General features: G+C 44.0%; 1 protein-coding gene across 5 annotated transcripts in view; it reads right to left on the reverse strand.

Annotated features, from left to right (window-relative positions):
- The window catches only part of ASCC1 (activating signal cointegrator 1 complex subunit 1), a 120129-nt gene that overhangs the window by 98230 nt on the left and 9379 nt on the right, over window positions 1-12520 (reverse strand). For 4 of the 5 annotated variants that reach the window (XM_033209617.1, XM_033209619.1, XM_033209620.1 and 1 more), the window contains exons 4-5: window positions 7716-7813; window positions 1941-2119 (exon numbers count right to left, since the gene is read on the reverse strand). In XM_033209617.1, coding sequence (XP_033065508.1) covers window positions 1941-2119; window positions 7716-7813 — 277 coding nt within the window. Of the gene's footprint in view, window positions 1-1940; window positions 2120-7715; window positions 7814-8715; window positions 8800-12520 lie in introns of all 5 variants that reach the window. The other variant, XM_033209622.1, reaches the window with a different exon arrangement.

Consider the following 12520-nt stretch of genomic DNA (forward strand, 5'->3'; position numbering starts at 1 on the left):
CTGACACCTCCACCTCCTAGGCTCAAGCCATTCTCCCACCTCAGCTCCCAAGTGGCTGTGACTAGAAGCGCATACCATCATGCCTGGATAATTTTTGTATTTTTTGTAGAGACAGAGTTTTGCTGCTATGTTGCCCAGGTTGGTCTCAAACTCCTGAGCTCAATCTGCCTGCCTCAGCCCTCCAAAGTGTTGCAATTAGAGGCATGAGCCACCAAGCAAGCCAAGATTTAGGTCTTTCTTCAACAACAAAACAATGTTCATGGTAGAATGATTATGTTTTCAAAGAAAGCTGAATATAAGATTATATACAAGCTAAATTTTATTTTATTTTTTTGAGACGAATTTTCACTCTTCTTCCTTACGCTGGCATGCAATGGTGCGATCTTGGCTCACTACAACCTCCGCCTCCCGGGTATAAGCAATTCTGCCTTAGCCTCCCGGGTATAAGCAATTCTGCCTTAGCCTCCCGAGTAGCTGGGATTACAGGCATGCGTCACCATGCTGAACTAATTTTGTATTTTTAGTAGAGACGGGGTTTCTCCATGTTGGTCAGGCTGGTCAGTCTCAAACTCCTGACATCAGGTGATCCGCCCGCCTCAGCCTCCCAAAGTGCTGGTATTACAGGCCTGAGTCACCACACCCAGCCTAAATTTTATTTTTAAAATGTATGTGAGTGGGCCAGGCATAGTGGCTCACACCTGTAATCCCAGCACTTTGGGAGGCCAAGGAGGGCGGATCACCTGAAGTCAGGAGTTCGAGACCAGCCTGACCAACACGGAGAAACCCCATCTCTACTAAAAATACAAAATTAGCCAGGCTTGGTGACACATGCCTGTAATCCCAGCTACTCAGGAGGTTAAGGCAGGAGAATTCCTTGAACCTGGGAGGCAGAGGCTGCGGTGAGCTGAGATGAGTCATTGCACTCCAGCCTGGGAAACAAGAGTGAAATACTGCCTCAAAAAAAAAAAAAGTATGTGAGTGTACAAACACATTGATACACACACATATATAGTAATGATGTAACAGCATCTCTCAGTAGTGGAATTATGGATGATTTTTTATTAATCTTTTCTGTATTTTCTGAATTTTCCATAATAAACATATATTGCTTTCATACATTTTTTTGAATCAATATACATTTTTTAAAATCAACTAATTGATATCCAAAATGAGTTTAAAACTTGTTTTCTAATCTGGATTATCTGCTATTATCACAAGCATTTCACTGTTATCTAAGTATGGCAATTCTACATGCAAATTTGTCTTTTAGTTACTAATCCCAAATGAGCCATGACTGCCCAAAGGCAGAAGATCTACAGATAATGGCATCTCATTAACATTACCACCCAAAAGATGCAGAATAGTGTGTCTATTAGGATGAGCATTTTGTGTCTTAAATTCTTTTTTTTTTTTTTTGAGATGGCATCTCACTCTGTTTCCCAGGCTAGAGTGCAGTGACACGATCTTGGCTCACTGCTTGGCTCACTGCAACCTCCACCTCCCAGGGTCAAGCAATTCTCCTGCCTCAGCCTCCCAAGTAGCTTGGATTACAGGCACGCACCACCAGGCCCCGCTAATTTTTTTTGTATTTTTAGTACAGACGGGGTTTCACCATGTTGGCCAGGTTGGTCTCGAACTCCTGACCTCAAGTGATCTGCCTACCTCGGCCTCCCAAAGTGCTGGGATTACAGGCGTGAGCCACTGCGCCCAGCCTGATATGTGCTAAATTTTTTTAAAGACATTTCTGTAATATACAGAAACTTATGAGCTGATATGTCCATACACTTTTTTTTCAGTTCAATATTATACGAAGTCATAAGAAATAGTTATCTTTTTTGTTGGGGAAAGAAGTATAACTCCCTGTTTGATTTATGAACCGTTTTTGTATTCTTTTTATATTTAACTTTTTTTTTTTACCTTCTTGTTTTGTTTATGCTTACCATGGAGCACTTCGCCAGTACTTCCTCCTGGAATCTCAGGAATCCTTCCTGAACCTCAACTTCATTGAGGAAAAAGGCAAGGAAGTGAGTGAAGGGCTGCTTTCTTCTAAAAGTGTCCAAAAGAACATCAATCCGTGTTCGGGCTGAAATTACACCATTTCGATGCTGGCCAGTGATTACTGTAAACAAAGAACAAAGGGTAAACATGCTCAAGGACCCCCAAATGCTTACAAAATATGGGACCTCTTGATACTGTCATCTCTGAGAAGCTAAAGCAGTTCTGAATGCATATATGAATCTAAACAGGGGACAATAACAAAGAAAACTGCTAATTAATTCAATGTAAACAGAATGAGGCTTAAAAATAGAATACCCTTAAGACAGCATATAAAGTAGAAAAATGAATTCAAATACTACAAAGCAAACCCCTGCTGACAGGAATGTAAAATGGTGTAGTCACTATGAAAAAGTTTGGTAATTCCTTAAAAAGTTGAACACAGCTGGGCGCGGTGGCTCACGCCTGTAATCCCAGCACTTTGGGAGGCTGAGGTGGGCAGATCACTTGAGGTCAGGAGTTCAAGACTAGCCTGGCCAATATGGCAAAACCTCGTCTCTACTAAAAATACAAAGATTAGCTGAGCGTGATGGCACATGTCTGTAATCCCAGCTACTTGGGAGGCTGAGGAACAAGGATGGCTTGAATCAGTGAGGTGCAGGTTGCAGTAAAATGAGATCGAGCCCCTGCACTCCAGCATGGGCGACAGAGCTAGACTCTGTATCAAAAAAAAAACAAACAAAAAAAGTTGAACATATACTTCCCATATAATCCAGAAATTCTACCCTTAGGGATACCCAAAATAAGTAAAAACAGAGAAAGAAAAAAAGGAAAGGAAAGGAAAGGAAGAAGGAAAAGAAAGGAAAGAAAAGGAAGGAAGGCAAGGAAGGAAAGAAAGAAAAGAAAGAAAGAAGGCAAGGCATGCTCACGCCTGTAATCCCAGCACTTTGGGGCAAAGGCCAGAGCAGGAGGATTGCCTGAGGACAGGAGTTCCAGACAGCCTAGGCAATTTACTGAAACTCTGTCACTACAAAAAAAAAAAAAAAAAAAAAGCTTCTGATGTTCCATTGCCTGAGATGTCAAAACAGACAAGACCAGATCCTTGTCTAGAGGATTAAAACCTACTAGATCATTTCCTTCTCTGATTTCTCTAATTTAAGAGACACAAAAGAAATGGATACATGACAGCAAATATCACACCACTGCAACTGCAGACTTGACTTCACATCACAGCTCAATTTACTCTAACCAATAAATTTGGTTTTTCTACATACTTTACTTCTGCGCAAAATCAATAAGCCAGTTTATTTATTTTATTTTATTTTCGAGACAGAGTCTTGCTCTGTCGCCCAGGCTGGAGTGCAGTAGCACGATCTCGGCTCACCACAACCTCCGCCTCCCAGGTTCAAGCGATTCTCCTGCCTCAGCCTCCTAAGTAGCTGGGATTACAGGCATGCGCCACCACCGCCTGGCTAATTTTTATATTCTCAGTAGAGACAGGGTTTCACCATGTTGGCCATGCTGGTCTCAAAATCTTGACCTCATGATCTGCCCGCCTCAGCCTCCTAAAATGCTAGGATTACAGGCGTGAGCCACCAAACCCAACTTTGTATTTTTATTTTTATTTTTTGAGATGGAGTCTTGCTCTATCGCCCAGGTTGAAGTGCAGTGGCACGATCTCAGCTCACTGCAACCTCCATCTCCCAGGTTCAAGTAATTCTCCTGCCTCAGCCTTCTGAGTAGCTGGGATTACAGGTGTGTGCCACCATACCTGGCTAATTTTTTTTTTTTGAGACAGTCTCACTCTGTCACCCAGGCTGGAGTACAGTAGCACAGTCTCAGCTCATTGCAACCTCTGCCTCCCAGGTTCAAGCGATTCTCCTGCCTCAGCCTCCTGAGTAGCTGGGATTACAGGTGCACGCCACCACGCCCTGCTAATTTTTGTATTTTTAATAGAGGCTGGGTTTCACCATGTTGGCCAGGATGGTCTCGATCTCCTGTCCTCGTGATCTGTCCACCTCAGCTTCTCAAAGTGCTGGGATTACAGGCGTGAGCCACCATGCCTGCCTAGTTTTTATTTTCTCTTCTTTGTTTTTTCTTTTTTTTTGAGACAGAGTCTCGCTCTGTCACCCAGGCTGGAGTGCATTGGCGTGATCATGGCTCACGGCAGCCTCGACTTTCCCATATCCAAAGATCCTCCCACCTCAGCCTCCCAGGTAGCTGGGACTACAAGCACGTGCCACCACACCCAGCCAATTTTTGTATTTTTTTGTAGAGATGGGGTTTTGCCATGTTGTCCAGGCTGACCTTGAACACCTGGGCTCAAGTGATCCTCCCACCTAGGCCTCCCAAAGTTTTAGGATTACAGGCATGAGCCACCAGGCCCAGCCTGACACACTAGTTTTCCACACTGCAACATTTGTGCTTTCTAAGTTGAAATGGAATCTTTATAGCCTGTCTACCCTTTTCTGGATAAGTTCTGGAATGACTCTAGTATAGTAAAATGGCTAAGGTCTTCAGATTTACACCACGTTATAATTTTACTGCAATAAAAAATATTATATAACTTACTACACAGATAGAAAAAACGGGGAACATATAACAAGTGTTAACAGCAATTATGTTTGGGGTTCATATTATAAGAGACTTCCATTTATAATTTATATATAATTTCTGCAAGCTTTCTCTTTTTTGAAAGCATGTACTAATTTTATAATGAGAAAAAATTAGGGCCGGGAGTGGTGGCTCATGTCTGTAATCCCAGCAACTCTGGGAGGCCAAAGCTGGCTGATCACTTGAGATTGGGAGTTCAAGACCAGCCTGACCAACATAGAGAAACCCCATCTCTACTGAAAATACAAAATTAGCCAGGCATGATGGCGCACGCCTGTAATCCCAACTACTTGGTAGGCTGAGGCAGGAGAATCACTTGAACCCAGGAGGCAGAGGTTGCAGTGAGCCGAGATTGTGCTGAGCCGAGATCGCGCCAATGCACTCCAGCCTGGGCAACAAGAGCGAAACTACGTCTCAAAAAAAAAAAAAAAAAATAGATGAAGTAAGGTTTAATGCAATTATAAAATGACTTTGGTATTTGTAACTCGAACGTTACAACTTAAGGAAAATAAACTTTTGCACTTATAATTCTAATAAACTGAACATTTACTTTAATAAAAGTCCTTCCAAATGATGTTAAAAGTTCTAATGCTAGAGTTTGCTGACATTACCAAGGAGCTAGAGAAAACTGTCACTGCACTGGTCAATATGGGAGCCCATATGCAGCTAGTTAAATTAATCAGAATTCAGCAAAAGTAAAAATTCAGTTCCTGTCACACTAGCAATATTCCAAATACTCAAAGTCACATGTGACCAGTACCTGACATATACAGCTCCAGTGCTAGACAGCACAGATATAGAACATCCTCACTATCACAGAAAGTTCTTTTGGACAGCACTGCTCTAAAGTCAATGATTTTTTGTGTGTGTGTGTGTATGACAGGGTCTCGCTCTGTCACCCAGGCTGGAGTGTGGTGGCATGAACACAGCTCACTGCAGCCTCAACCTCCTGGGCTCAAGCGATCCTCCCACCTCAATCTCCCAAAGTGCTGGCCTTACAGGTATATGCCACTGTCCCCAGTCAAGGTGATCATTCTTACATAACATAAAATGAAAAAGAGTACTTACAATTTTTTCTGCAAAAACAATACAGTCTATTAACAATTATGGAAAATGGGGCTGAGTGCAGTGACTCGTGTTTATAATCCCGGCACTTTGGGAAGCCAAGGAGGATCGCTCTGCCCCGGAGTTCAAGGCCAGCCAGGGCAACATAGCAAGACCCCATCTCTACAACAAAATATTAAAAATTAGCTGGGCATGGTGGCAAGTGCCTGTAGTCCCAGCTACTTGGAAGGCTGAGGGAAAAGTATCGCTTGAGCCAGGAGTTCAAGGCTACAGTGAGCTATAATGGAGCCAATGCACTCTAGCCTGGGCGACATGCTACACTTTGGGAGGCCAAGGCAGGCAGATCGCTTGAGCGCAGGAGTTCGAGACCAGCCTGAGCAATGTAGCAAAATCTTGTCTCTACAAAAAATACAAAAAAATTAGCCAGGTGTGGTGGCACGTGCCTTGTAGTCCCAGCTATGCAAGGCTGAGATGGGAGGACTGATTGAGTCCAGGAGGTAGAGGCTGCAGTGAGCTGTGATCATGCCACTACACTCCAGCCTGGGCAACAGAGACTCTGTCCCCCCAAAAAATAAAATAAAGGACTAAAAGGCTGGGGATGGTGGCTCATGCCTGTAATTCCAGCACCTTGGGAGGCTGAGGCAGGCAGATCACTTGAGACCAAAAGTTCAAGATCAGCCTGGGCAACATGGTGAAACCCTGTCTCGATAAAAAATAAATAAAAATGTTTAAATGAATAAAGAAAAAGAAAATGGATTAATGAATTATTGGAGGTTGCTGCCCTCTTTGACTTTAAAAAGTTCCATCAGCCGGACACGGTGCTCACACCTGTAATCCCAGCAATTCAGAAGGCCAAGGTGGGTGAATCACTTGAGGCCAGGAGTTCGAGACCAGCCTGGCCAACATGGCAAAACCCTGTCTCTACCAAAAAATACAAAAATTAGCTGGATTTGGTGGCACACGCCTGTAGTCCCAGCTACTCGGGAGGCTGAGGCAGGAGAATCGCTTGAACCTGGGGAGCAGAGGTTGCAGTGAGCTGAGATTGCACCTCAGCACTCCAGCCTGGGTAACAGAGTGAGACTATGTCAAAAAAAAAAAAAAAAAAAATTCCATCCTTCCAGAATGAGTTTACAGTTTTGTCCTAACAATGCCCCTCACTCAAAGCCATTGTACAACAAAAGCCTATGCCCTTGGTTCACACCAAGGCTTGGTACAGACACTTTCTAACTTGATTTATACTGCTAAACTATTTTTCCTTATCAGAACAGTTATTTGAGTCAAGTTACATTATTTTAATCATTACTCTTATAATTTCCTTTCTGGTCTACAAAATCAAGGGTAAAAAACTGAGAACACAATGGAAAAGGCTGAACTTTATTTCACATTCGCTGATCTCATTGATTTTTCTCTCATTCTAACTAGAAACAATTCACAAGTCCATTTCAAGTACCAAAGCATAAAAAGAAATCTCCTAATATACAGTGAAATCTGGAAGTTTTATTCCATCAATGTATGGTAAATGTAAAATTAAGGCCCAGGTACTCAATCAAGATAAGGTTATATAATTCTATATTTCCTCATTTGGGAGATGGGTACTGATAAAACATAAAAAAGCCCACAGCTGGTGGCCGGGCATGGTGGCTCACGCCTATAATCCCAACACTTTGGGAGGCCAAGAGGGGAGGATCACCTGACCTCAGGAGTATGAGACCAGCCAGGCCAACATGCAGAAACCCCGTCTCTATTAAAAATACAAAATTAGCCGGTGTGGTGGCACACGCCTGTAATCCCAGCTACTAGGGAGGCTGAGGCAGGAGAATCACTTGAACCTGGGAAGCGGAGGTTGCAGTGAGCCGAGATCGTGCCACTGCACTCCAGCCTGGGTAACAAGAGCAAAACTCCGAGTCAAAATAAAAAAAAAAAAAAGCCCATAGCTATAGAACCCCACAGAAAACGTAGTTACTAAACCCTGCAGTTGGTTACATTATTCCATAAACACGCAAAAGTGACTTCAAATGTAACTTATATGTACTGAGTCTTACCAATTTCCCCGTCCTCTCCAGGTTTAGGAATGCTAATAGCAGTTTTGGTCTCCATTTCTATTTTCTTCCTAGTGTCCCCTCTCCTTCCAACTATATGCCTGTAACATAAAGAAAAAGTAATTAAAAGAAGATTAAGTCAAAATGTACCAAAATAAAGAACTTCATCATGTTTAAATCCTTTGGGACTAGAGATACTCCCTTACAGAAAAGTGATTCAGTAAAAGCCCAATATTTGTAGAAGAAATTACAAGTCAACTAGCTTTAGAACATGCTGCATTACAGTCACTGGCAAAAATGAGTTTTTGGCCCTATAGCCAATTCAATGCATAGATAGAAAAACCATGCCCAACACCCGTTTGCTTCTCAAAATTAGATTTAAAATCTGGGTCTGCAATTCAGTGAAAGAAAAGCGGGCCAGCAGGTACAGTGGCTCACACCTGTAATCCCTGCTACTCAAAAGGCTGAGGTGGGAGAACTGCTTGAGATCAGGAGTTTGAGACCAGCCTGGGCAACACAGTAAGACCCTGTCTCTAAAAAAAATATTTTAGGCTGGCCGCACTGGCTCACGCCTGTAATCCCAGCACTCTGGGAGGCTGAGGCTGGCAGATCACCTGAGGTCAGGAGTTAGAGACCAGCCTGGCCAACATGGCAAAACCCCATCTCTACAAAAATACGAAAATTAACCCGGCTTGGCAACAGGGCGCCTGTAATCCCAGCTACTTGGGAGGCTGAGGCAGGAGAATCACTTGAACCCAGGAGGCAGAGGTTGCAGTAAGCTGAGATTGCACCACTATACTCCAGCCTAGGCAACAAGAACGAGACTCTGTCTCAAAAAACAAAATTAAAAAAAATTTTTTTAATAGAAAAATTAGAATATCTGAGGACTCATGGCAACAGTGAGCTACAGCCAACTCTCGACTACCCCATGAAGACGGCACATGAGCTCACAATCCCCATCACTCCCACTTCAATCACTTATTGACTCATTTACATTACTTGCCTGGACTTCCAAGTATAAATATTCTGACAATCCAAAGTTATCTTCTGGAACCCACAGTCATTTGATGTGTTCAAGTGAATGAGACTACTGAATCCCAAGAAAGAAGTTTCAGAGTCTATAAAGCACTAAGAGGCCATCACAGGGCTACAGAGTTAAGAGAAAGAGCTCCTTGTCATCAACGTTATTTCAACCTCTATGACTTCAATTACAGTACCCAATACCACGGATGACTATGTCTAAAACTATTGGTTTGTTTATGCATGGGATAACAAAGCCCAATTATTTCCCTTAGGATCTATTACAGTAAGCCAGTTTTTAAAAATAAGATGTTTAGAAGATTGGAAGTCTGTAATTTCCAAGTGGTTTTCCTTGTGTGGGGATGGAGATTGTAGGGCACCAAACTCTGTCGGGCCTTTGTCTTCCCACCTTACCAATTAGGAGTGCTTTCCATCAGGCTCCAGTTTATTACTATGTGGCTAGTGAACAAGCCTATCACAAAAAGCGTGGTTCAAAGTGCTATTAATAATCTAGGCTTCAGCACCTTAGAAAGCAAAGTGGTTGACGGGCGGATCACGAGGTCAGGAGATCGAGACCATCCTGGCTAACACGGTGAAACCCCGTCTCTACTAAAATATACAAAAAATTAGCCGGGCGAGATGGCGGGCGCCTGTAGTCCCAGCTACTCGGGAGGCTGAGGCGAGAGAATGGCGTAAACCCAGGAGGCGGAGCTTGCAGTGAGCTGAGATCCGGCCACTGCACTCCAGCCTGGGCGACAGAGCGAGACTCCGTCTCAAAAAAAAAAAAAAAGGCTTTAGAATCAAACAAACCTTGGAACTCATATAACCACTGTAAGCCTACTTCTTCACTTATCAAAATGAAGTGAGAGGCTGACGCAGAAGGATCCCTTGAGCCCAGGAGTTCAAGGCTATGGTAAGCTATGATCACACCACGGCACTCTGGCCTGGGTGACAAAGTGAGATCCTGTAACTAAAAAGATAAAAATAGGCCAGGTGCAGTGGCTCACGCCTGTAATCCCACACTTTGGGAGGCTGAGGCGGATGAATCACTTGAGATCAGGAGTTCAAGACCGGCCTGGCCAACATGGCGAAACCCCGTCTCTACTAAAAATGCAAAAATTAACACATGCACACATATGTTCATTGCGGCCCTATTCACAATAGCAAAGACTTGGAATCAACCCAAATGTCCATCAGTGACAGACTGGATTAAGAAAATGTGGCACATATACACCATGGAATACTATGCAGCCATTAAAAAGGATGAGCTTGTATCCTTTGTAGGGACATGGATGCAGCTGGAAACCATCATTCTCAGCAAACTATTGCAAGAACAGAAAACCAAACACTGCATGTTCTCACTCATAGGTGGGAACTGAACAATAAGATCACCTGGACTCGGGAAGGGAAACATCACACATCGGGGCCTATTATGGGGAGGGCGGAGGGAGGAGGGATTGCATTGGGAGTTATACCTGATGTAAATGACAAGTTGATAGGTGCTGACGAGTTGATGGGTGCAGCACACCAACATGGCACAAGTACACATATGTAACAAACCTGCACGTTATGCACATATACCCTAGAACTTAAAGTATAATAATAAAAAATAAAAATTCTTTCTGCTAAAAAAAAAAAAAAAACAAAAATTAGCAAAGTCAGGCAAGGTGGCTCAAGGTGGTGTGGTGGCTCATGCCTGTAATCCCAGCACTTTGTGAGGCCGAGGTGGGCGGATCACCTGAGGTCAGGAGATCGAGGCCAGCCTGGCCAACATGGTAAAACCCCATCTCCACTAAAAATACAAAAATTAGCCAGCTGTGGTGGCGAGTACCTGTAATCCCAACTACTCAGGAGGCTGAGGCAGGAGAATTGCTTGAACTCGGGGGGCGGAGGTTGTAGTGAGTCAAGATCATACCACTGCACTCCAGCCTGGGCAACAAGAGTGAAACTCCATCTCAAAAAAAAAAAAAAAATCAGTGGGGTGTGGTAGCAGGCACCTGTAATTCCAGCTACTTGGAAGGCTGAGCAGGAGAATTGCTTGAACCCGGGAGACAGAGGTTGCAGTGAGCAGAGATTGCATCACTGCACTTTAGCCTGGGCGACAGAGGGAGACTCCGTCTCAAAAAAATAACTAAATAAAATTAAATTAAAGTTGGCTGGGCGTGGTGGCTCACATCTGTAATCCCAGCACTGTGGGAGGCCGAGGCGGGTGGATCACCTGAAGTCAGGAGTTCAAGACTAGTCTGGCCAACACGGTGAAACACTACCTCTACTAAAAATACAAAAATTACCCGGGTGTGGTGGCAGATGCCTATAATCCCAGCTACTCAGGAGGCTGAGGCAGGAGAATCACTTGGACTCAGGAGGCAGAGATTGCAGGGAGCCAAGATTGTGCCATTCCACTCCAGCCTGGGCGACAGAGCGAGACTCCGTCTCAAAAAAAAAAAAAAGAGGCCAGGCATGGTGGCTCACGCCTGTAATCCCAGTGCTTTGGGAGGCTGGGGCGGTGGATCACCTGAGGTCAGGAGCTCGAAACCAGCCTAACCAACTTGGAGAAACCTCATCTCTACTAAAAATACAAAATTAGCCCGGCATGGTGGTGCATGCCTGTAATCCCAGCTACTAGGGAGGCTGAGGCAGGAGAATCTCTTGAACCCGGGCCGTGAGCCGAGATCGTGCCATTGCACTCCAGCCTGGGCAACAAGAGCGAAACTCTGTCTCAAAAAAAAAAAAAAAAAATTAAATTAAATTAAATTAAAATGGAGTGAATAGTACCTACTTGTCACAAGGTTGTCATAAGGATTAAACGCGATCATATATGAAAGAGCTTCCCAGTAAGTGGCACAGAGCTCTATACAGTCCATGCTGTCGTGTAGATGCCCTGAGCGTTAGCAGGTTAAGCATACCAGGAGAAGGACGCTGTATAGCAGACACACCTGACAGTAATAACTTAAGCCTACCTGAGAATCACCCTATGATCTAAGAAGAATATGGTTCAGAGTTCCAAGCTACGGAATCTGGCTTGGATTCATTCCAACCCAGAGATCCATTCCTTTATGCATGAGGAACATCTGAATCCCTGACCCATTTATGGAACCCAAGCCATACAGGGGATCGAGGTCCTTTGTTGTGGATTAAATAAAGGTTGCCAGGTGATGGCTGCTAGGGGCAGGGTGCGAAGTGGAAATGTTATATGAACTGTATGCTTTTTCCAAGCAGTTGAAGTTCTGTCCAGCCCACCACCACAGTACCACCCTTTATGCAAGTTCCCTCAATAAACGCTGTGTCTCACTTGCTGGCTCTGGGTCTCTTCCCCAGCCTAACATGGTGCCATCCCTGTTGAAGTCAACAGGTATGCGGCATGACACATGCTATCCTCATTAAACCCATACTGGTATCTTTCCAGTTTAAAGTATAGTCGGACTGAAAAGAGGTTTACATGGAAAATCTAAAATATTCACTATAGGGCAGGCACAGTGGTTCTTGCCTGTAATCCCAGCACTCTGGGATGCGAGGCAGGCAGATCACCTGAGGTCAGGAGTTTGAGACCAGCCTGACCAACATGGCAAAACCCCAATCTCTAACAAAAGCACAAAAAAATTAGCCAGGCGTGGTGGCGCATGCCTGCAGTCCCAGCTACTCGGGAGGCTGAAGTAGGAGAATCACTTGAACCGGGGAGGCAGAGGTTGCAGTGAGCCCAGATCACGCCACTGCACTCCAGCCTGGCTAACAGAGTGAGACTCCGTGTCAAAATAATAAAATAAAATAAATAAAATATTCACTACAAT

The sequence above is a fragment of the Trachypithecus francoisi genome, unplaced genomic scaffold, assembly GCF_009764315.1.
Source record: "Trachypithecus francoisi isolate TF-2019V2 unplaced genomic scaffold, Tfra_2.0 Lachesis_group9, whole genome shotgun sequence".
In the NCBI taxonomy this organism is placed as follows: Eukaryota; Metazoa; Chordata; class Mammalia; order Primates; family Cercopithecidae; genus Trachypithecus; species Trachypithecus francoisi.